Source organism: Mauremys mutica, chromosome 12 (genome assembly GCF_020497125.1).
Source record: "Mauremys mutica isolate MM-2020 ecotype Southern chromosome 12, ASM2049712v1, whole genome shotgun sequence".
Taxonomy (NCBI): domain Eukaryota; kingdom Metazoa; phylum Chordata; order Testudines; family Geoemydidae; genus Mauremys; species Mauremys mutica.
Genome location: NC_059083.1, coordinates 41,788,980 through 41,814,722, shown reverse-complemented (window position 1 = coordinate 41,814,722; position 25,743 = coordinate 41,788,980). Strand labels below are relative to the sequence as shown.

The following is a 25,743-nucleotide window of genomic DNA, read 5'->3' as shown; positions in this document are numbered from 1 at the left end:
ATCTCTCCTAAGTCTCACAGGGCTCTCTTGGTAACTCTCAGTCAGCAACCTCGTCCATTGTTATTGACATAAATGGGCAAATGATTCTCAATCTGAGAGGAAACTGAGATAAGGATTTAGAGCAAACCAAAAGTTCTTGAAGTTTTAAAGAGGGATGAGAAACAAAAACAATCAGGGGATTTTCTATCAATTAGATAAATACAAAGTATTTCCCACCTGTTGCCAGTCACACACGGAGCCCCACATGATGCTACTTTAACAGGAATAAGGAGGGGATGGAAGAGCCAGAATATTCCAGAAATGTCCATCCCCTGTTGCTGGCAAAGAATAGCTAATATGTTCCCAGAAGCAGCCATGGCTCAGAACTGGGGGGATGAAAACCCCCACAGAGACCATTTGTCCTGAACTTTTAGGACCTCTCAGGGTGAGAGTGGTCATGAGAACATGAGAGGTTAATATACAGGAATATAGAATTGTTATAAATGATGGAGGTTTTCAGCCACAATAAAACAATCCATCAGGGTCTGGCCAGCTGTCTTGTTAGCAGCTGGGAGGCATCATACCCCCTAGTGGGGAAGTACCTGGCTTTGATGTTTGTTAAATATTGAGCCAGTTGCTTTCATCAGGAAACATGTCGATTTTAGGACGTAAAAGGGGAAACAATTTGATTCTCAAATGTGAGCGGGGAAAGTTGATCAATGGGGAGCTTAACTCTCCCCCGCCCGCCCCTCTATACCCCAACAAGGTGGTGCCACAGGACAAGAGTTTCCCTCCAAAACAAGAAATTGCTTCTGTTAAAAAGGTGCAAAACTACTAAAATCTGAGGATGTTTTATAGCACTACTTTTAGATTAGATAGAAAATAGAAAATCAATGAAGATTTTATAATTAATAACCAGCAGAAAGAAGGGGAAAAATCCACAGGGGTTTTATATCAATGTTCAATAGCTAGAGAGGAAAATGAGTGAAATCAGAGAATTTGAAATCCATATTAGAGGATTGGATTAGATAGAAAATCTCCTCATACGGTGTCATTTTCTATCAGTGTTTGTAAAAGCAGCAAAGAGTCCTGTGGCACCTTAAAAACCAGGGGTCGGCAACCTTTCTTTCTTGCTGTGCCAAGTCTTCATTTATTCACTCTGATTTAAGGTTTTGGGTGCCAGTAATACATTTTAACATTTTTAGAAGGTCTCTTTCTATAAGTCTATAATATATAATTAAACTATTGTCGTATGTAAAGTAAATAAGCTTTTTAAAATGTTTAAGAAGCTTCATTTAAAATTAAATTAAAATGCAGAGCCCCTCGGATTGGTGGCCAGGACCCAGGCAGTGTGAGTGCCACTGAAAATCAGCTTGCATGCCGCCTTCGGCACACGTGCCTACCCCTGTTATAGACTAACAGACGTATTGGAGCATGAGCTTTCGTCATGCATCCGACGAAGTGGGTATTCACCCACGAAAGCTCATGCTCCAATACGTCTGTTAGTCTATAAGGTGCCACAGGACTCTTTGCTGCTTTTACAGATCCAGACTAACACGACCACCCCTCTGATACTATCAGTGTTTGATACTGGTATCAAAATGCTTGGTAAAAATGTTTGATACCTGACACAAAATCGGAGGAGATAGAATATTAGTAACGGAAAATGAGAAAGTGTCCCCATCAGCCACAGACATTCGCTCTTCATGGCCTCTCTTTTGGCCAGCCATGCCCTGGCATTGACAAAGAACAGCCAGTCACCCCATTCCCACTCCAGAGCTGTCTGCATGTCAATACGAAGGGGAACGAGTCCCGTACCATTCATCTGTCACAAGTGTTTGAGACTCTTTGGGGTGAAAGCAGCGATGGAAATGTGAGGGGGTTAATCCAGCAGGATTATTATAAGTGATGGGAATTTGTGGCAACTCTAGGAACGGGGATCAGGGACCCAGACGGGCACTGAACAGCCCCCTGTGAAAGGGTCACCTGTAATAACCCCTCAGTCTGTTCTATCTACACAGCAGTCTGCAAAGGGGAGGAAAATTTGATTCTCAGATGTGAGGGGGAAAGTTGATCGCTGGGGAGTTCAACCCTGGCCTGGTTCCCCACGTCTGTGCCCAATGAGGGAATTTAATCACACCCCCCTCGTATTCCCCATCTGCGGTGATGACTTGGTTTCCTCCAAAATCAGGAGAAGTCGCTTCACTCCAAAAGGGTGATTAGAAAAATACAAATCGGAAAGGGTTTTATATCAATAGTGGATGATTAGAGACAAAATTGAAAACGATGAGGGAATTTTATCACAATACATTTATCATGACAGAGAAAGGAGCAAAATCAAAGGGAAAATGTATATCCTATTTGATAATTAGGTCAAAAAGGGGCAAAATCTGAGAGGCTTTTATATAAATATTTGATAATTAGTGGGGGGAAAAGGCTAAAGCAAAGCAGAATTTATATTAGTATTTGATAATTAGTACTTGAGAATCAAGCCTAAAAAAATTAAATGGAGCAGTTTTCTATCAAAAATGCAGATTTGTCAAAATCAAAATGTTTTCTGGGAATGTGTCAATTTCAATGTTTTTGTTTCATTTCAATAATATTGAAACATTTTGTTCCAGATTTTTCATTTCAATCCATTTAGATTTTTATATTTGATTGAGCTACTAATGGTAACATATTATATTTCACATAGATGTCATTTTTTATATTTTAACTGGGCCAACGTGTCAGGCTCTACTCGAACTCCCCTGCTGATCAATTCGAAATGTCCAGGTAATGTTCTAGTCATCTGTGGGCAGAAGAACCCTATTAATTTTGGTAAAAACTGGAAGGGGAAAAGCTGAGGACCTGGGGAGCCCCTTTTCCCCGGTTAGCACAACCACAGAGATTCAAGCACCTCTGTAACTGTCTGGCTAATGGTGGGCATTATCACCCTCAAGCATAACAATACACCATCTCATCTCTGCCCCTCCAGCCATAGTGTTTAACATGTCAACACCCTGAATGACAAACAAGGGTGGGGAGGAAGGAGGGAACTAGGGGGGATTAGGGGCATGCAAACAGCCCAGGTGGTGGGATGAGGGCGGGTAATGGGGCTCCCTGGTATGGCAGGAGTGGGGAATGGGGCACACAGAACCATTAGCGGGGGGACATGGGAGACCCAGGTATGGGAGGAAAGCAGGGTATGTGGAAAGGGGTGCACATGCAGCTGCTGGCCTGAAGGGGGAGAATTGGGAACCCGGGTATGGGAGAAGGGAATGGGGAGCGGGGGCAGACAGAACCCCTGTGAGGGGGGAGATTGGGAGACCCTGGTATGAAGGGGATGGGGAAGAGCCCCAGCCTGAGGGAGGGGATGGAGGGTGTTGCAGGAAGCTCCTGAAATAGAGGCGGATGGGAGGGTGGCAGGCAATGAGCTGGTGGGTATGTCGGGGGAATATGGAGAGTTTCAGGGAGCCCGGTTTATGCAATGAGCTCAGTCTACAAAAGCTGTAAAGGAGTTACATGAGAAGATAAGCCCAGTATCCTGTCTTCCAGCAGTGGCCAATGCCAGGTGCCCCGAATGAACAGAACAGGCAATCATGAATTGTAATGGAGGTAGGTTTGCAGTGGGTATGGTGCTGATTTATTTACAAATGTAGGCTAGTGTGTGCAGTTTTAATGGGATGCTCATGGATGCTGGTCAGAGCTGAGGCTGCAATATCTGCTGGTTGTTGCCCCGCAGAGCTATAATTTTATTCTTGCAAACATGCACCTGTTTAACTTTCTGCACGTTATTCCAGCTGAAATCAATAGGATTACTCAGGTGCTTGAAGTGTCTGCAAGATCAAGACTCATATTTGTAGTAATGGGAATATGAACTTTGAGGAGCATGCTAAGGATTTAGATTTCTGCATGGGTGGTGTTTGCTTTTCTCTGTTTCACATTTGCCTGGGGGTTGCATATAGGTTAACAAAGTAAACCTCATTATAATATAGCTGTTTTATTTTTGAATGTAGGTGGATTTGCTTTTCAGGCTGATCCAGAGGTGCTGTTCATGTGTAAATGATTTATTTGCTTTTTCATAAAGCATTTTGGGTCCGGTTTATTTTCTGATAAAAGACTTGTATTCACTTGGGGGTCCGTTAAGTTTGTTAGGGAGATAGCCAAGGGGATTGTGTTGAAATATTGAATTCTGTGCACTTGGGGAGAACAGTGGGCCAAGTTTTCCTAGAGGCTACTGACTCTGCTTTCCTTAATTTATGGGTACCCAGCCTCATTTTAGAAATACTGAGCTGCTACAACTCCTAATGAAATCAGTGGCAATTCAACACTCCCTGAGAATCAGGCCTATGGTGTCACAAGTTAGACACCCCAAAACTGAGGCATTTAAAGTCAGTGGCCACTTCTGAAAATGTGTGCAAACCCATATTTTCCTCTCTGAACATCACCTTTGAAAGCATCGTGGAGAACATCAGATGGGAATTTCTTCTGTACAAAAGAAAATAAATAAAATTAAAATCTTTCCAGTTTTTTTCTTATTCATACATAAATAGTTAGCTAAAAAACATATTTTTCCCTTGTTGCAGGTCACATTTAAAAATTCACAGTGCATAGACTCACAGGTTTATCTAAGCTACAGCTCAGCAGCTGTCCAGATTAGGAAGTAGGATTTGGTTATAAGAACATAACACAAGAACGGCCATACTGCGTCAGACCAAAGGTCCATCTAGCCCTATAGTCTGTTTTCTGACAGTGGCCAATGCCAAGTGCCCCAGAGGGAATGAACAGAACAGTTAAATCCTCAAGTGATCCATCCCCTGTTGCACCTGTCTGGGTCAAAGAATTTGATCTCTGATAAACCTCTAAATTAAGGAATACAAAATTTTAAAGCACGTAAATTACTCAGGAGTCAAGTCCTATTGACTTTCAATGGGATTTAAGATCTTAAATCACTGAAGCACTAATTTGACCCAATCAGACTAATAAATAAATTGCTGTTGAGGAAGGGAAAAGCGCTAACATAACAGCTTAATATGTATCCATTTTTGTATTAAATTTGAAAGGCCTTTTCTACTCTGAAATTTTTTTTATTAATGCCATTATAAAGTTGTGTGATTGTATAAAAATATAAACAACTGTTTTAATGGACTTTTTTGAAGCATAAATATTCTAAAAATAGCTTGATGTTCAACATGGCCTGACCCTGCATGTGGCTAGAACCCTCCATATGGAATAATCATGGCCATACTGGGTCAAACCAATGGTTCATCTATCCCAGTATCCTGTCTTCCAACAGTGGCTAATGCCAGGTGCCACATTGATTACCTGTGATTATCAAATCCATCTCCTGTTACCCATTCCCAGCTTCTGGCAAACAGAGGCTAGGGACACTTGAAAGCATGATTTTGCATCCCTGCCCATCCTGACTAATAGCCGTTGATGGACCTAACCTCCATGAACGTATCTAGTTCTTTTTTGAACCCTGTTATATAGTCTTGGCCTTCACAACATCCTCTGGCAAGGAGTTCCACAGGTTGACTGTGCATTGTGTGAAGAAATACTTCCTTTTTGTTTATTTTAAACCTGCTGCCTATTAAAATCAGTTTGCTCAGATTAGCAAAAATATTGAGGAGCCCTAATACGCATGGATCATTTCAGGAGGTGCCTGTCACATTATCACAGGGAGAAGAGTTTCTTTGGAAATGTTCATAGAAGCACACACAGCCCTACTCCTTTTACACCTGTCAAACTCTTGGAGCAAACACTTTAATACTGGGGATGTTCACCCCATCACTGCAGATTCTGAGGGAACCCCACGACTTGTCTCCAGGTTTGCAAGGGGGCTAGACTTTTAAATGATGAATGAACCCCACCGCTCCCCTCTTTCTGTTAGTTCCCTAAGTGCACAAAGACTGTTCAATCTATCACCTTTCACACCTCAACGCCTCCACCTCTGTCTCGTTTTTCCTCTCTTCCTTCCTCGCAACACCTCTGGGAACTGTTCTTGGCCCCCTGCAGCTTCTCTTCTCACCTGAACCTCCAGTCTGCATCCTGGAGGGAAAGAGCAGCCGCTTCATTGTTGCCAGTGCAGCTCAGACCCCGTCCCACGGGTGCATTGATAACAAAGGGGACAGATTATTTCCCAGGGGCTGCAAGAGCTGAGACTCCCGGGACCCTTTGTGCAGAGTCACTTTCCTGCCCAGCCCCAGCCAGCACTTTCCCCCAGGCCTCTCTCAATTACCTGCAGTCTCCAGCTCAGGGGTTGGAGCCAGGGGCTGGGGACAGAGTGGGGGGTTAGTGCAGGTCTCTCCCGGGCACAGACCGCGCTAGGGCGCAGCAGCGGCACAATCCGGGCTCGCAGGGGCAGGTTGGACCTGCATAGTTTATATGATCCCTTTGTTCTTTATTCCCCGCCCTCTTTTCCCTCCTTGAGCTGCAAACTCTCTGCTGCTCCAGCCCCTTCCTGTGCCCCTGGATACCAACCCGCGCTGCAACAACTCCCCGGGAGCTGGGACTTCCTCACTCTGCAACCTGGCAACAGAACCCAGGCGTCCCAGATCCCAGCCCCCTCCCCGTCCCTATCCCACTCCTGCTCTCCAGCCTGGGATCAGAGAGCTCCATTCACCGGGTGTCACAAACTCCCCTGCCAGGGGGTGCAGGGGGCACCAGCCAATCCCCGCCAGGAGTGGAGCCGCCCCCTCCATGTCCCACCGCAGCATTCCCCACCCCCAGGCCAAGGAGTCCTTTGTATTGGCAGGAGTCATGGCCCAGCGGCTGGGAACCCAGCCTGGAGCATGCGGGACGTGCACATCCGCCCTGGGGCATTGCAGGGGCCTGGGCTGTGGGGCAGGTGCAAGGGTCAGAATCCGAAATTGCTCCTTTGCTGTCACTGAGCAGGCTGGAGGGAGCTGAGCTGTGCTCAGTTACATCTGCTGAAACCGCTGCCCTCACTTGCCATCCCCAGATGTGCTCTCTGCTGTAAACCGGAGCTAATCTGCGCCCAAACAGCCAGGAGCAGGGTCAAACAGGTGAAGGGAGGGGAAAGGAGAGAAAGAAAATTGGGCACAGAGTGCAGGGGTGGGATTTAGAAACGGAGGGGATGCACTGCCAGACAGGGAAATCCTGGGAGAGGGAGGGTGGGGTGAACCATGTCAGTGATTGTCAAAATAGGGTGTGGACTGGCAGAGGGGTTTGTGTTCCTCACTGGATGCTCCAATTCAGCTCCCTCTCCCCAGGGTCATGGTGTTAAAGGTGCAGTGTGGCCCAAAGCCCAGATACAGCAGCTCTTCTCTATCTGAACTGTTGTACTGAGCTGCCAGAAGAGACTGGACGCAGGAGAATATTTTACACACAGATACCATCCTAAAAATGGTCCTTGTTCTCAGACATGTTTTTGGTGTTTAAAAGAATTCCTTGTCAGATTATGTAGCTGGAATGTGCCAGTGCATATAACCTCATAGTAGCTCACAGATTTGTCTTATCTGTGGTTCTACTCCATTTCCTGTAATCCCCTGGAAGCACCTCTGTAACTGTCTGGCTGATGGTGGGCATTATCACCCTCCAGCATAACAATACACCATCTCATCTCTGCCCCTCCAGCCATAGTGTTTAACATGTCAACACCCTGAATGACAAACAAGGGTGGAGAGGAAGGAGGGAACTAGGGGGGATTAGGGGCATGCAAACAGCCCAGGTGGTGGGATGAGGGTGGGTAATGGGGCTCCCTGGTATGGCAGGAGTGGGGAATGGGGCACACAGAACCATTAGCGGGGGGACATGGGGAACCCAGGTATGGGAGGAAAGCAGGGCATGTGGGAGGGGGGTGCACATACAGCTGCTGGCCTGAAGGGGGAGGGGAATTGGGGACCCGGGTATGGGAGAAGAGAATGGGCGGGGGGCAGACAGAACCCCTGTGAGACAGGAGTTTGGGGGATCCTGGTATGAGGGGGATGGGGAAGAGCCCCAGCCATGAGGGAGGGGATGGAGGGTGTTGCAGGGAGCTCCTGAAATAGAGGTGGATGGGAGGGTGGCAGGCAATGAGCTGGTGGGTGTGTGGGGGGAATATGGAGAGTTTCAGAGAGCCCGGTTTATGCAATGAGCTCAGTCTACAAAAGCTGTAAAGGAGTTACATGAGAAGATAAGAACGGCCAGACAACTGAGTCAGACCCAAGGTCCATCTAGCTCAGTATCCTGTCTTCCTGCAGTGGCCCCAGAGGGAATGAACAGAACAGGCAATCATCACCAGGGACGGCTCCAGGTTTTCTGCCTCCCCAAGTGAAAAAAAAGGGGAGGGGGGGTGCCGCGGCAGCATGATCGTGCCGCTCCACTCTTTGGCGGCAATTCGGCAGCAGGTCCTTCGCTCCGAGAGGGACTGAGGGACCCGCTGCCGAATTGCCGCCAAAGACCCGGACGTACTGCCCCTTGGTATTGGCTGCCCCAAGCACCTGCTTCTTTAGCTGGTGCCTGGAGCCGGTCCTGGGTATCACCCTTGTTAGCCCATTATTCCAGGTTTGGTGATCTCAGCTGTAAAGTTTGCCTCTGTTGTGGTTCTAGGATTAATTCATAAGAATGGCCAGACTGGGTCAGACCAAAGGTCCATGTAGCCCAGTATCCTGTCTTCCAACAGTGGCCAATGCCAGGTGCCCCAGAGGGAATGAACAGAACAGTTAGTCACCAAGTGGTCCATCCCCCGTTGCCCATTCCCAGCTTCTGGCAAACAGAGGCTAGGGACACCATCCCTGCCCATCCTGGCTAATAGTCATTGATGGACCGATCCTCCATGCATTTATCTAGTTCTTTTTTGAATCCCGTTATAGACTTGGCCTTCACAACATCATCTGGCAAGGAGTTCCACAGATTGACTGTGCATTGTGTGAAAAAATACTTCCTTTTGTTTGTTTTAAACCTGCTTCCTATTAATTTCATTTGATGGCCCTTAGTTCATGTGTTATGAGAAGGAGTAAATAACACATTCTTATTTACTTTCTCTACACCAGTCATGATTTTATAGATCTCTATCATATCCCCCCTTAGTCATCTCTTTTCCAAGCTGAAAAGTCCCAGTCTTATTAATCTCTCCTCATATGGCAGCCGTTCCATACCCCTAATCATTCTTGTTGCCCTTTTCTGAACCTTTTCCAAGTCCACTATATCTTTTTGGGGATGGGTGACTACATCTGCGTGCAGTATTCAAGATGTGGGCGTACCATGGCTTTATATAGAGACAATATGATATTTTCTGTCTTATTATCTATCCGTTTCTTAATGATTCCCAACATTCTGTTTTTTTGACTGCCACTGCACATTGAGTGGATGTTTTCAGAGAACTATCCACAATGACTCTAAGATCTCTTTCTTCAGTGGTAACACCTAATTTAGACCCCATCATTTTACATGTATAGTTGGGATTATGTTTTTCAATGTGCATTACTTTGCATTTATCAGCACTGAATGTTAGTCTATAAGGTGCAACAGGACTCTTTGCTGATCTTCCATTTTGTTGCCCAGTCACCCAGTTTTAGAGATTTTTTTGTAGCTCTTCGCAGTTGCCCCAGACTTAATTGTCTTGAGTAATTTTGTATCATCTGCATATTTTGCCACCTCATTGTTTACCCCTTTTCCCAGATCATTTATGAATATGTTAAATAGAACTGGGCCCAGTACAGACCCCTGGGGGACTCCACTATTTACTTCTCTCCATTCTGAAAACTGGCCATTTTTTCCTACCCTTTGTTTCCTGTCTTCTAACCAGTTACCAGTTCATGCGAGAACCTTCCCTGTTATCCCATGCCAGCTTAGTTTGCTTAAGAGCCTTTGGTGAAAATCTAAATATACTATATCCACTGGATCCCCCTTGTCCACATGCTTGTTGACATCCTCAAAGAATTCTAGTAGATTGGTGAGGCATGATTTCCCTTTACAAAAACCACGTTGACTATTCCTCAAAAAATTATGTTCATCTACATGTCTGACAATTTTGTTCTTTACTATATTTTCAGCCAGTTTGCCTGGTACTGAAGTCAGGCTTACTGGCCTGTAATTTTGCTGGGGTCACCTCTGGAGCCCTTTTAAAAAATTGATGTCACATTAGCTATCCTCCAGTCATTTGGTACAGAAGCTGATTTAAATGATAGGTTACAGACAACAGTTAGTAGTCCTGCAATTTCACATTTGAGTTCCTTCAGAACTCTTTGGTGAATACCATCTGGTCCTGGTGACTTACTGTTTAGTTTATCAGTTTGTTCCAGAACCTCCTCTAATGACACCTCAATCTGTGACAGTTCCTCAGGTTTGTCACCTAAAAATAATGGCTCAGGTTTGGGAATCTCCCTCACATCCTCAGCTCTGAAGACTGATGCAAAGAATTCATTTAGTTTCTCTGCAATGGCCTTATCGTCCTTGAGTGCTCCTTTAGCATCTCGATCATGCAGTGGCCCCACTGGTTGTTTAGCCGGCTTCCTGCTTCTGATGTACTTAGGGTGACCCGATGTCCCGATTTTATAGGGACAGTCACGATTTTTGGGTCTTTTTCTTATATAGGCTCCTATTACCCTCCACCCCCTGTCCCGATTTTTCACATTTGCTGTCTGGTCACCTTAGATGTACTTCAAAAAAAATTTGCAATCACTTTTTAAGTCTTTGGCTAGCTGTTCTTCAAATTCTTTTTTGGCCTTCCTAATTATATTTTTACACTTCATTTGCCAGAGTTTATGCTCCTTTCTATTTTCCTTATTAGTATTTAACTTCCACTTCTTAAAGGATGCCTTTTGCCTCTCACTGCTTCTTTTACTTTGTTTAGCCACGGTGGCTCTTTTTTGGTTCTTTTACTATGTTTTTTTTAATTTGGGGTATACATTTAAGTTGAGCCTCTGTTATGGTGTCTTTAAAAAGTTTCCATGCAGCTTGCAGGGATTTTACTTTTGGTACTGTACCTTTTAATTTCTGTTTAATTAACCTCCTCATTTTTGTGTAGTCCCCCTTTCTGACATTAAATGCTACAATGTTGGGCCACTGTGGTGTTTTCCCCGCCACAGGGGTGTTAAATTTAATTATATTATGGTCACTATTACCAAGCAGTCCAGCTATATTCATCTCTTGGACCTGATCCTGTGCTCCACTTAGGACTAAATCAAGTTTTGCCTCTCCTCTGGTGGGTTCCAGGACTAGCTGCTCCAAGAAGCAGTCATTTAAGGTGTCAATAAACTTTATCTTTGCATCCCATCCTGAGGTGACATGTATCCAGTCAATATGGGGATAGTTGAAATCCCACATTATTACTGAGTTTTTTTATTTTATAGCCTCTCTAATCTCCTTGAGCATTTCATAGTCACTATCACCATTCTGGTCAGGTGGTCTGTAATATATTCCTGCTGCTATATTCTTATTATTCAAGCATGGAATTACTATCCATAGAGACTCTATGGTACAGTTTGATTAATTTAAGATTTTTACTTCATTTGATGCTACGCTTTCTTCTACTCCGCCACCAGCACAACCTGTTCTGTCCTTCCGATATATTTTGTACCCTGGTATTACTGTGTCCCATTGATTATCTTCATTCCACCAAGTTTCTGTGATGCCTCTTATATCAATATCCTCATTCTAGTTCACCCATCTTATTATTTAGACTTCTAGCATTGGTATATAAGCACTTTAAAAACTTGTTACTTTTTAGCTGCCTGCCATTACATGATGTAATAGAATGGGACTTTTTTTCTGTTGACTGTTTCTCATCAGATCCTACCTGTATTTTATTATCTTCCATCCTCTTCTCCTTATTAGGACATAGGGAATCTCCACTTATAGATACTCCCCTAAGGAATGTCCAAACCATGTGCTCCTCTGCACCTGTCGGCTTTCCCCCAGCCCTTAGTTTAAAAACTGCTCTATGACCTTTTTAATTTTAAGCACCAACAATCTGGCTCCATTTTGGTTTAGGTGGAGCCCATCCTTCCTGTATAGGGTCCCCCTTTCCCAAAAGTTTTCCCAGTTTCTAATAAATCTAAACCACTCCTCCCCAGGGCTGGCTTTATGACCCATGGGGCCCAATTCCAATACCCGGTGGCGGTCTGGGGCTTCAATGGCACTTCGGTGGTGTGGGGTCCACTCTGGGTCTTCCGCAGCACTGAAGGACCCCCACTGCCAAAATGCCACCGAAGAACCCTGGAGCAGGGCCCTCTTAGGTGTGGGGCCCTCTTAGGCGCATGGTCCGATTCCGGGGAATCGGCTTAAAGCCGGGCCTGCTCCTCCCTACACCATTGTCTCATCCATGCATTGAGACCCTGCAGTTCTGCCTGTCTGGCCCTGTGCGTGGAACTGGAAGCATTTCAGAGAATGCTACCATGGAGGTCCTGGACTTCAGAGACTATTGTGTATAGGTGCCGACTATGTGGGTGATCTGGGGCTCAAGCACCCACTGAAAAAAAATAGGGGGTGTTCAGCACCCGCAGGGCCAGATTAATCTTTTATGGGCCCCGGTGTCTGGACTGTGGCCCCGCCCCTGCTCAGCCTCTTCCCCCTGAAATCCCGCCCCAATTGGCCTCTTTACCCTGAGGTCCCACACGGGATGGAGGGGGCGGAGAGGAGCACCCACTGGCAAAACCAAAAGTCAGCGCCTGTGTTACTGGGCACCCCATGGCTAGTGCCAAATTTTCTGATTCTAGGTGTTAACTGTTAGAAGGAATGTTGGTTGGGGAGGGCTGGGTATGTTTGGAACTGGAGTTGAGGGCTGCATCTCCACTCCTTCGAGAAGTCCCTGTTTTCCTGTGTACAATCTACCCTTGCCCGCTCTCCAGTCTGCCACAGTGTAGCTTTAAAAGACAAATAATTCTGCCTTGGGTGTCAATGAAGCAGGATTGGGCTGTGAAATCTGGCAGCTGAGAGGCTGCTAGTAATGGCTTGTAAAAACCGCACACCCCTGCTTATTTCAGGTGGCACTGCGAGAGCCTAGCTATAAAGAGAGAGAGAAGAAGCCAATGAGCAGACCCAAAGAGAGAAGCTGCTGGTGGGTGCCCAGAATCCACCCCTTTGAGAATTGCCTAGGAGGAGGGTTTGCCTGAGTGCATAGCAACCACAGGGCCTATGCTGCTTGGCAGGCCTGAGCCAGGAAACCGTCTGCATTGGAATCCAGAGAGGGCAGGGCCAGACACGTGCTGTGTAATGTGAAGCCCCTTGGGGTGCGAGAGGCTGCTGTGCAGATGAGTTCCTGCCCTCATATTGGCCTGGAGAGACCCCTGCCCAAGAGCTGTTCTGATATTACAATGACCGGAGTCACACTGTAGCATGCAGAGGTTTAGATGGGGCGAGAGGAGCGGAAATGTGGCCTGGTTGACTGGAGAGTTTGGATCAGCACAAGTTGATGAGGTTTTGGGGAGAAAAGTCCTTTCTGTTGCCAATGGGCCAGATGTTGCTGATCACCTCTGCTCTAAGCCCACTGTCCTTCCTTGTCTAAGGGCTGGTCCACACAGATTTTGCATCAGTATAAGTATGTGGGTTAGGGATGTGTGTGATGTCAACCAGAATAGTTATACCACTACAGCCACCCCAGTATGGACACAGTCATACCAATATACAGGTGTTTATACCAGTATAGTTTATTCCCCTTCCCACACATTTGACCCACAATTCCTTGAGTAGGCATCATGAACCGGTGCCAGCTACTCAGTGAGAACACACACTAAAAGTTTGTGGGGTTTTTGGTTAAAAAAAATATATATATATAGGCAGAGCTTCTGTGTGTAGACAAGGCTGCAGTTATGCCAGTATAAAGTTGCTTATGCTGGTATAGCTAGTCCCATAAAGGAAGGGAAATAAGCTATACTAGTACAGCGTATTTATAGCTGCCTATAGCTGTATCCACACATAGGGCATTCTGTCTCTTTAACTATGCTGGAAGAGATAAGGCGGTACAACTTCTGTGCGTTAACAAAACCTAAATTAACTTCTCTTCACGCACCACAGGGATCTTGCCTGGGAGTTTGTGTGATTATCCCTCTGTTATTGAGCTGCCATTGGATTTTAACATTCTGGTCTTGTGAATCCTCCCACCAGATCTTTATAATGCCAATTATATCAAATTTATTCTCATCAGTGAGAATTTTCAATTCTTGCTGGTTATCCAGACTCGTACCATCAATATATAAGCAACTGCAAGAGTTCTTCCCTTCATATTCTTGCCACATCGATTCAATTTGTTGTGACACACTAAGTTTGAGTTTGTCCTGCATTTGCCTCCTTAGCACCCTCCTTGTGTGTTGTGAGTTTAATGCCCTCCTGACTCCTCCAGCTAGTTTCGAACTGAGAATATTGTAGGCTGTCCTGTTCTTACAGCCCCTTCTCTCACTGGAATGCAGCCCAATATTCCACACAACCAAACTTACAACTTTATATCAGTCACACAGCCAACAGGTTTTACTGCCCTCTCTTGCTCATGGGACTGGAAGGATCTCTGAGAAGATAACTTGGACCTCTTGGCTTGGAGATGTAGAAATAGGCCAAAGTCTTAACACCAAGGCTGTGTCCACCAATTCCCTATGGGAGAGTGGGGGTTCAACACAGACATTTGACTCTCCATAACCATGTTTGCATCTGTTGGAATTTCACACACACACACCCCAATAGAAGGGGGTTGGGTCAAAATCATGGAAGTCTATGCTTGGAATATTCCTCAGATATGTAATTCACTCTCATCTCACCTGTTAACTTTCCCTAGGAATAGGTTTTCAAATTCTTAAACCCAACATAATCACCACACAGACACATGAGGAATCTAAAATGAGTTAGAAACCATCAACGTATGAAGGAAAGAGCTGGGATCCTCCTCCCAAGAAAACCCATGAGCTCCTCTAGGTTTGCCTCATTTCCCAAGGTCAGGACTGTGGCCAGCAGGTGTCATATCCTCTTGGCAGATATCACTCATGGCTTCCCACCCACCCTGATAGATATCGGAGAGTTCAGGTGGGATCTGGCGGCAGAAATTGGTCCCCTTCTCTCTCTCCTCTGGGGAAAGAGTTGAGACAAAGATGTTGATTCAATTCCGGATTTTTTTAATCTCCCATTAGTTATTGTGTTTTCTTCCTCCCTCCCCCCACCTTTCTGAGGTTCCCTTTCCCCCGGCAGAGGAAACGACTCCAGTCTGGATTCTCTCTCAAACCCAGAAGGCTAGATGAGACAATGAGTGAGAACACAGAGGAAAATCCTCAGCGGGAAAGCCCTGAGCAAGTGGAACAACATGGGGCATTGTGGGGAAGACCCACTTGACTTACCAAATTTCAGGCCAATCTGACTATTTTTATTTATTTTAGAGAAGGGGCAAAAATGGGAATTATTATACACACTCAGTGGCTTTGTAAAGTGTAACCTATAAACCCTTATAAAGAAACTTTGCTGGTGGCCCCATCTTGCCCCATTAAAGAAATATGTTTACTCAGGTTCTCCCTAGATAAAGAGCTCTGGACTCTGAGGAACTCAGTTCATTTTATTCCTCCTTATTCAAGGCAAGAAAAACACAAATAAAGTATTGTCCAGAAGCCAGTTCAGAACATTGCATTTTGAACTGAAAAATTATAAGGACTAAATGAGAGGAAAAAAAATTATGAAAAGAAATTATTATGGGACAAATGACAATTTGTAAGACTAAAATCCAAATTTGCTGGTGCTATATCCAGACAAAGCAAAAAAAATAAAAATAAAAATCAGAGTATCTGACCAAACAACCTTCAGGAAATAGAAAAACCTTGATTAATAGTTTCCAAGGCCAGAAGGGACCACTGTGATCATCTAGACTGACCTGCCTAACACAGGCCAGAAACCTTTCCTGAATTAATTCCTGTTTGAACTAAAACAGATCTTTTAGAAAAACAACCAATCTTGATTTAAACATTTCAAGTGATGGAGAATCCATCACAAACCTTGGTAAATTGTTCCAAAAGTTGATCACCCTCACTGTTAAAAATGTGTGTCTCATTTCCAGTCTGAATTTGTCTAGCTTCAACTTCCAGCCACTGGATCTTGTTACACCTTTGATAATAAATAACCCTTTACTCAATCTTGTGGCTTTTCGCTGAACCCCCTTCATTTTATCAACATTCTTCTTGAATTGTGGCTATCAGAACTGGACGCGGTATTCCAGCAGCAGTTGCATTAGTGCCAAATAGAAAGGTAATAAAACCTTCCTACTCCTCCTTGAGATTCCCTTGTTTACACCTCCAGAGATCACATTCGCCCTTTTGCCCAGCATTGCACTGGGTGGGTATTAGCTTTTATATGTGTCTCTTTGGTGACTGGCACATTTTAAATGAGAAGGTACAAAAAACCAAAACCAAACCACAACAAAAGTTCTTAAGAACAATGCAGAGCACTGTGAAAATAACTTGGAATGAGACAGGTTATTTAGCAACTCTAAGTGGGGGACCAATATAAATGAGATGCTAAGAGACTAACCGAGCTGGGGAACAGCGTTCAATGACATTCAGAAGCTAATGCTGCTGGGCGTCAGGTGGGATTCCCACTGCCCATAAAGGTTTCTCTAGGTTTCCCATGTATGGCACCATTGAGCTCAGCCTTTCTGAATGGTGCTTTCTCAATACTCACCCAATCCAGTTGGGAGTCCTGTCAGGAAAATGAAGGACTTGTGGGTGACAGCAAATGCTGGGATCCCTGATGGAGAAGCCCCTCCTTCTCCAGCATCTTGGTTTCTTCAAGCCCTTCCATCTACAGGCTGAGCTCAAGCAGGTGACAGCAGGCCAGCTCTGCAAAGGTACTTAGGTGTTGCAATGCCTAACCTCTGGGTGCCCCACCATCCAGGGACATGCTCAGCCCTGGTTCCCAGGCTCCCCCAGGTGTTGAGCAGGGAGAGGTAGAGGCCTAAGGAAGGAATCGTCAGAAACCAGGCAAGCTGAGCAGAGAGCCACCTAAGCTAGGCAAGAGTGAGATGAAGAGGAAAGTGGTGATGTTCCCTAACTCTGATTGATCTGGGTCTTGTGCCTCGGAGAGGGAACTCTCTCCACTCCGGATTCTCAGCCATGAAACCCTCTCCTGCAGTTAAGCACCTGAGCTAGGTCAGCTGCTTAAGCAGCCCATGCACTGATGGGGAAGGGGGAGGGAGAGAGACACAGCCTCAGTAAATACAATAGTCCAGTGGTTACAGCACTCCCCTGGGTTCAAGTCCTTGTTCTGCCTCATTTAGAGTAGGATCTTGAACCCATATCCCAGCTGGGTCTTCCTCTGTCCCCCAATGAATATTTAATGATTTATACACAGAGGCACAACTCTAACAGGCGTGATGGAGAGAGCCATAGCCCCCTGGTTAGGACACTCATGTGGGAAACATGGGCTCAAGTCCCTGCTCCAGATCACAGCAGGGCTTTGAATTTGGGTCTCCCACCTCCTATGTGAGTGCCCTAATTGCTAGGCGAGACAGACAAGTCACAACCTGCTGCCTTTTGGTATCAGGTCTTGGGTGTTTCTTCTGAGAATCCCAGTGGCATTGGGTCATGCTGGCAAGATAGATGGGGGGAACATCTCATCTGAGAATGCCATTCCGTGGCCACTGGGGCTTTAGCTTTGGCATGAGCTCTGAGCATCAGTGTATAGCCAACTTTGTTCATTTCCCCCAGCAGAAACTGTGGGCAGTGGCGGATTAACAAATTTGGCCCCCCTAGGCCCTCAAAAAATTGCCGCCGCCCCCCGCGCTCACCTCTGCTCCCCTGCGGTAAGCCAGGGAGGGAGGGGGGAGAAGGGGCATTGTGGCGCACTCGGGGGATGGCAGCAATGGAGTGGAGGTGAGCTGGGGCAGGGAGCGGTTCCCTGCCCCTCCCCCAAGAGTCACTCCCCGCACCCCCCGGCCCCAGCTCACCTTTGCTCCGCCTCCTCCGATCACGCCGCTACTCGCTTCTCCCCCGCTCCCTCCCAGCGCTTTTGCGCAGCGAGCCTGGGAGGGAGCGGGGAGAAGGGGAGTTGCGGCATGCTCAGGGGATGGCAGCGGTGGAGTGGAGGTGAGCTGGGGCGGGGAGCGGTTCCCGGCCCCCCCGGGTTACTCCCTGCCCCCGCTGGCCCCAGCTCACCTCTGCTCTGCCTCCTCCAAGTGTGCCGCTACTCGCTTCTCCCTCCCTCCCAGCGCTTTCGCGCGGCAAGCCTGGGAGGGAGGTGGAAGGAGGGAAGCGTAGTGCGCCTGGGGGAGGAAGCAGGCCGGGCATTTGAGGAAGGGGCAGAGTTAGGGAGGGGTCACGAGCAAATTTGCTGCCCCTGCAAATTTGCCGCCCTAGGCCTAGGCCTTGTTGGCCTAGGCGATAATACGCCGCTGCCTGTGGGGTTAGGTGGCAGCTCAGCCGTGGTTTTGAAAATGTCAGTGGTGCCTAACGAGGCTTTTAGGTGCCTACATATTTTTGTGTCTCTGGCCTTAAGTGACCCCTAGAAAGGAGGCAATCTCACCCCTTCAAAGTTACCCACTCTTGGCACACATCCAGGGATTCCAATTATGAGCACTTCCTTCCATTCCTGAAATCCATCAGCTTGTTGCTGTGCCAACTGGAGGCCTCACCTCGAGGACCCTTCCCCCCCAATCAAAGTTCTCCTAGTCCAAACACATCCAGTTCAGTACCAGTCTGTCTATCTCCAACTTCTTCTCATTTCATAACCCATCAGGCTGGACTTTAGTTCCCTAACACCACCAGCTTCTGCACAGCATCTCCTAGTGTTAGATTCTTCTCCCACTCACCCTGGTGCCTGGGGAATTAAAGGAGTGGGGCAGGCATCAAAGTTTTTGGGACATCCCTCTCACAGGAAATGGATCCAAGAAAGTCATGGAGCCCAGCCAGATGTCGCGGTCTGTGGAGAGGCAGGGACAAGTCTATAGAGTAAAAGGCCTGAACTAAGTAGTCTTCCCTCTGTCTCTCTGGCTTCATGGATGAGGAATAGGACATGGGAAGGGAGAGCACCCAAGTCTAAGGAGACTTAGCTAATGGGACTCTCTCGCCTGTTCTCCCAGACATTGGCAGGAGGCAGAAGAACCAGCAACTCGGTAGCAAGGAGCTGATTAGTCATCTCCTTCTTTGCCTGGGGTTTGTAGGCCAGGCAGAGTCAGAGGTCACTGGTCAGCATGGGGTTGGCTGCTGCTGGCTGGCTCCTGGACAGATATTTGACTGTATCCTGTCCGTATTTGTAGGATTGGGCAAATGCATTACTCATTTTGGCCAACCTGATTGAGGGCCCATGGACAATTTCTTTCTCGCATGTGTTCTCCGGTGTTTCGTGAGACCTGTGCTGGATCTGAAGCTTTTCCCACACTCGGGGCATTTGTAAGGTTTCTCTCCTGTGTGGAGTCTCCGATGGATAGTGAGAGTTGAGCTGGCCCGGAAGCATTTCCCACACTCAAAACATTTATAGGGCTTCTCTCCCGTATGGATTCTCTGATGTCTAATGAGGGTCCTGCTGTCTCTGAAGCTTCTTCCGCAGTTGGGGCATACATGAGCTTCATGTCCCATGTGGGTTCTCTGATGGACGACAAGGGCTGAATGAACAGTGTAGCTTTTCCCACACTCAGGGCTTTCATGGGGTTTCACTGACATGTGTTGCTTTTGATGCTTTTGGAGGGATTCACTCGTGATGAAGGTTTCCACACTGTCAGGGCATTGGTAGGGTCTCTCCCCGCTGTGGATTTTGCGATGCTTATTGAGGGACTTGTTCGCAATAAAGGCTTTCTCACAGTCAGGACATTTATAGGGTCTCTCCCCCGTGTGCATTCTCCGATGGCTAATGAGGCTTGAGTTGGAGATGAAGCCTTTCCCGCAGTCAGGACACCCATAGGGTCTCTCTCCTGTGTGGGTTCTCCGGTGTCTAAGGAGCGACGAGCTACTACAGAAGCTTTTCTCACACTCGATACACACGTGTTTTCTCTGTGCCATCTGTATTCCTGGCTGGCTCTTAATGTTGAGGTTTTTGGGACCTTCCCCACTGTGAGTGGATTGAACCCATCTCTTCTCTGGGTGGTTTCCTTGTGGCCTCTCTGGTCTGTCCTGACTCTCACAGGCTAGAGAGACATCCCCTTCTGATCTTCCCAGTGATATCTCACTACCTTCCCATTGAGGATCCTCTTCCTCCTTCTCACTCACCATCCCATCACCTGCTGGGACAGAGAGAGAATCCAGACAGGAGTCATTCCCTGTGCTGAGGGGAAGGGAGAAAAGGGAACCTCAGAGAGGGGAGAACAAACAAAATAACCACTGGGAAGATTGAAAAATGAGGAGCCAATTTTCCCCACCCCCAACTTTTTCACCAGAGGAGAGAGAAGAGGGGACCAATTCTGCCTTCACATCCCATCTGAAAACTCAGGTGGAGGGAACTACAGCCAAGTCTCAGTCAGGAGGGGTGGGAAGCCAAGAGTGACTGCCATGAGGATTCGGTACCTGATGGGCACAAGCCTGACCTGAGTGAGATGAGGAAGAAGTGGAGGAGCTCACGGGGCCTTTGTCATTATCCCACCATTTCCCTTTCCTCAGCCATTGTTTCAGAATGGGTCTAACAGGTTCTTCCTCTGAGCTTTCCTCGGAGCTCTGGATATCTGGGATCCAGGCCTCTTCCCCTCGTTCTAGCCGAGCAAGCAACTCAGGTTGGTAAATCGGAGATCCTGCTTAGGGGAAAGAAACAGATGACAACAGCATGAACCACAGATTTGCAGAGTGTTTGATACAGAGAATGTGCTGTGATTTTTTTCAAACCTAACCTCTTCTTTAAAAAAATAAAATCCTCTGGCCACCCACCTGGCTGCTCAAAGCCACAAGACTCTCTGCTAAGGGTGGGAATTTAACTCTTTACGTCTCTGCTGGGAACGCACACAGCCAGATGCCCATCATCAAAGGGGTTCCTAAGTTACATAGAAAACAGCTCAGTTTCCCTGAATCTGCTCCGTAAAAGAAAAGAGGGGCCCGGTGACTGTGAGAGAATAGTAAGGAGGCTCAGGGCCAGTGGACACAGTCCTTGCCCTGAAAAGTTTGCAATCTAGTTTAAGACAGCGATCAGTGAGTGAGTGTAACAAACAACAAGGGAGAGGGGAGGCTGAGGGAGGGTAACAATGATTAGAACAGGCAGTGACCCACCCTAGCAACACCCACGGCCTAAATGAAAATGGTTATGTTTTTACACAAAACCAATCTCTGTGCATTTCTACCTCTCTCTCTGTTTAGGAACAAAGTATGTAGGTTACACTGGCAGGATGGGGGACTGTATCACGGGAAGCAGTGACTTTGAAAAGGACTTAGGAGTCACGGCAGATAATCAGCTGAATATGATCTCCCAGTACAATGCTATGGCTAAAAGGGTTAACATGATCCTTGGATGTATAAACAGAGGGATAGCAAGGAGGATGGGGGATGTATACAGCATTGATGCAACCATTACTGGACACTGTGTTCAGTTCTGGCATCCACCCTTCAAGCAGGGTGATGAAAAAATTGGTAAGGGTTCAGAAAAGAGCCATGAGAATGAGTCAAGATCTGGAAAGTCTCTCACACTGAGAGAATTAAGAAGCTCAAATTATTTATTTTATCCAAGAGAAGGTTAAGTGGTGACTTGGTCATGGCCTAAAAGCACCAACCGAAAGAGGAGATTTCTGATAGTTTTCAATCTAGCAAACAAAGGCAGAACAAGATGCAATGGCTGGAAGCTGCACTAGAGAAATTTGTACTAGAAATAAGATACAATTTTTTTTAACAGTGAGAATAATTAACCATTGGAACAACTGGCCAAGAGATGAGGCAGATTCTACATTTTCTAGAGTCTCTAGATCCAGATGGGATGTCTCTTTAAAAATGATTTGCTCCAGCCCAATCAGTAGTTATGGACTTAACTGGATGAAATTCTCTGGCCTGTATTATGCAGGAGGTCAGACTAGATGATCATAGTGGTCCCTTGTGGTCTTAATATCCATGAAAATATGTGTTCTTTCTTAACCTCAGCCTATTTCTATTATTTTGATAGTAAAATCTCAGACTCTGATTCCTTGGGAAAAAGACAATGGAAATTCCTCAGGAAAATAAAAATTGGACCATGTCACTCAAAGGTCTAAGTCTAAAATTATCCTGTTCAGGAAAGATGGAAGAGCTGAACAAGGATACCCAGAGTCAGTTACGGCTGCAGGGAAAAGAGGAAGGTAGCAAAAAAGAAGAATGAACTAATGTACCTAGAGAGGCTAAGGAGAATAATGTGAGATTTTACAAAGCTACCAGAGCAAAAAGGAGCATTGGAAAAGGCAGATCCATTAACAAATGGAGGGTAAGGAAATGAATGATGACTCATAGATGACCAGGGACTAAACTACTTTATAAAGGTCCTCTCCAGCAAGTAAAATATGGAGATGCTAGTTGTGGACCCATAGTTAAGATTGACATTAAGGCTAATTTTGTACTTAAAGCAGGATTCAGTCTCACTGTTAAGTCTGAAGAGCACAGTGTATCCTCCCCAAAACTGCAGCACTTACGTTTTGAACATGGAATCATTTTTTTGAGAATTTGCTAGTAAGTCCATTCATTAGTTCACAAGTTAAAATTAATTAAATAATGGGTCATTTAAGAAATTTTACCACTTGGTGTCTCACTTTTTTGATTTCAAGTGATCTTAGTAACATCATAATGCAGACTCTTTAAACTCCCCTTATCGTTAAAACTCACTGGCACCTTCTATATAAGTTAAATTTTAAGGGCTTTGTTGTGTGTGTGTGTGTGTGTGTGTTTGTTTTTAAGATTCATGGTCATTTATTGCTGTCATTGTTCATAAATGAAAATTTCTCCTCCAACAGAATAATTTTCAGAGAGTTCCGTGAAGCCCTGCTCTATTTCAAAATGGCTGCCATCTCCTTTTGCTCTCACTGGGACTAAGCCAGCAGTTCTCAAACTTCATTGCACCATCACCCCCTTCGGACAACAGAAATGCTACATGACCTCAGGAGGCGGGGACTGAAGCCTGAGCCCACCTGAGCCTCGCCACCCTGGGCAGGAGGGCCAAAGCCAGAGCCCCACCTCCCGAGGCAGGGGGCCAAAGTTGAAGCCCGTGGGTGGGCAGGGCCAGTGATCTGAGGTGGGGCTCGGGCTTCAGTTTCAGCCCCAGACCCCAGCAAGTCTAACAGCAGCCCTGGCAACCCCATTAAAACACAGTTTCAACCCACTTTGGAGTCCTGATCCACAGTTTGAGAACTGCTGTCCACAGGCTGCCCTTAGCAAAGATGGCCAGTCTCCATTCATTACTACTCTCTGACTCCTGACAACCTACGATGTGTCTACACTGCAATAAAAAACCTGTGGCACCGAGTCTCAGAGCTTCTCTACACTGCATCTCTACCCTGCAATTACATAGCCGCAAAGCCCCAGCCTGAGTCAGCTGACCTGGGCCAGCTGCAGCCATGCTGCAGGTCTTTGACAGCAGTGTAGACGTACCCATAAAGGACAGTTTGGCTGAATTCCCCCTTGAGAACAATGAGAGAGGGCAGCTATTTTGAAAGAGGATAATTTTGTGTGAGTTTCTCTGAAAGAGAAGATTTTACAGGCTCTGTAGAAGGATAAAACTTTCTATCATGACAAATAACAGCAAACAGTGACCCTTAGTCCTAAATCTTTATTTTCAAAAGCTGCACATTGCACCAGACTGATTTAACCAGGGTTTAAAGTGCATTGGTTCCAAATGGGTCAGACATATTTTAGTACTGCATTGGGGAGAGAACCCTCTCTTATTGGCTGACTTCCCTACTGCCCCACCTCCTGGAGATGGGCAGCCAATCAGGGCTGCTGCAGGAGGCAGGTAGAGCTTTCCTCCCTCCCCTCAGGAACCAGCACTGTTCTCACAGTAGCTCAGGTTGGCTCAGCTCCCTTGTCCCCCACCATGAGCAACACGACAACTCCTCTGCTTCTCCCCTCCCTCCCTGCAACACCTGGCCTGGAAGCAGGGATGGTCGGGGGGACCTTAGTGCATCCCCCCCTCCCCCCAGCCTGGGACAGGGCTTGAAGAGCCCCAGGAGCTGCAGGAGGGGCAGAGTTGGTATTGGGCGGGGAGGGGCAGAAGAGATGTGGGAGCAGAACAGATAGGGGCTGGGGGCCAGAATTAACATTAGGGTCTGAGGATAGATAGATGTGGGGGTGATGGTAGACCCTCATTTCATATAGGAGGGGAAAACTTGGGGGGAGGGGATGTGCATGTGTGTGCATGCACTCAGGCGCTGTGGAATGCGAGGTGGAGGAGGGAGGGAGTGTGTGCAGGGAGTTGCAGAGAGGCACGGGGAAGTTAGGGGTGTTTTCAGGGGACTAGGGGATTTGGGGAGCATGTGCACTGTGGGAAACTGGGATGCAAAGCACCTGTCAACCCAGCTGGATGGTATGCTCTGCTTGCTTTGTGCTGCTCCGGAGTAGTGTCAAGCAGCCACAGCCTACAGCTGAATCTGGTCAGCGCTGCCAAGCGTTGCTCATCTTGCGTGGCACCCAGGCATCTTGCCAGGCTTGTCTGCAGTCCCAATACCCAGCTTGGGCATCACATTCAATAGCGTTGCAGGAATGGGCTGCAATTTTGCCTCATGGCTGCCAGAGGCTCCAGGGGAACCTGCTGAGTGGGCAGCCATGTGGCTTCCATCTCACTGTTTCCCTGCCCGTGTCCAGTAGTGGGGAGCAGTAAGCAGCGGCAGCAGAGACAGCAGGTCTCAGGCTCCCCCACCCGGCAAGCAGCCAGCTCCCCATGAACATTCCCAGCCAACTACTCCCACACCCAGCCATTGGCCATCCCTGCTAGCTGCCTTCATCTATCCTGGAAGCGCCCGAGCTACTCCTATCTTCCCCACTTGATTTGTATGCAAATCTACCTACACTAGCCATCACCCAGCTGACCCAGACACCCCCACAAAGCCAGCTGTCCCCAAATCTCTACCCCCCCAGGCACTGAGCTGCACTCATCTTCCCCCACTACTAGACACCCCACAAGCCCACCTGCTCTGGCTTCCCCCTCCACACACAGACAGCCCCCACCTACTCCCCAGACACCTTCAGCACCCGCCCACTTGCCAAGTTTTGTGCAACTTCATGTCCTGTCCCTTCATGATTTGGGACAAGGTGTATTGACCTCAAGCTTGGGTGACAGGGGATGGATCACTTGACGATGACCTGTTCTGTTCATTCCCTCTGGGGCACCTGGCATTGGCCACTGTTGGAAGACAGGATATTGGGCTAGATGGGCCTTTGGGCTGACCCAGTATGGCCGTTCTTATGTTCTTAAGCTGAAGCTTAAGGACACATATAAGTTATGCAAATAAATGGTCTAATTTGCATAAAATATCACACATGGAGTTGTACAAACTTGGCAGGTATGTCTAGCTCTAAATGTTAAAATAAAAATAAAATATTTGCTGTTGATCCCATGTTTCTTCAAGTGATGAGAAATAGCCCATGGTACCATTTTCTTTGGGGTTCTCGCTTACTGTTCATGCATACCATTTTTAATTTAAATAAACAAGCACATGTTTTGCTTGGGAATTTCTATGTTAAGAACTGGGATAGGAATTGAGATTACATATCAATAATGTAGGGTAATTATACATTACATGGAGACTATAATGATCTCAAATCAAGTATTATAAGACCAGGAAATTCAGAGTTAAATAACCTAAAAAACCCCAACAACAATCCGAACATGTTAAGGTATGAAATAGCGAACAGAATGTTGGGAATCATTAAGAAAGGCATTGATAATAAGACAGAAAATATCATATTGCCTGTATATAATTCCACGGCACACCCACATCTTGATTACTTCATG

General features: G+C 46.6%; 2 protein-coding genes across 2 annotated transcripts in view; one reads left to right on the top strand and one right to left on the bottom strand.

Moving 5' to 3' along the window:
- The window catches only part of LOC123345718 (zinc finger protein 436-like), a 28,079-nt gene extending 8,202 nt beyond the window's left edge, over nt 1-19,877 (bottom strand). The window contains exons 1-3 of the mRNA XM_044982748.1: nt 19,580-19,877; nt 19,217-19,429; nt 18,740-18,786 (exon numbers count right to left, since the gene is read on the bottom strand). Coding sequence (XP_044838683.1) covers nt 18,740-18,786; nt 19,217-19,429; nt 19,580-19,862 — 543 coding nt within the window. The 5' untranslated portion in view covers nt 19,863-19,877. The remainder of the gene's footprint in view (nt 1-18,739; nt 18,787-19,216; nt 19,430-19,579) is intronic.
- LOC123345053 (zinc finger protein 883-like) overlaps nt 1-25,743 on the top strand; it is a 902,586-nt gene that overhangs the window by 245,019 nt on the left and 631,824 nt on the right. The gene's annotated exons all lie outside the window — the stretch shown is intronic.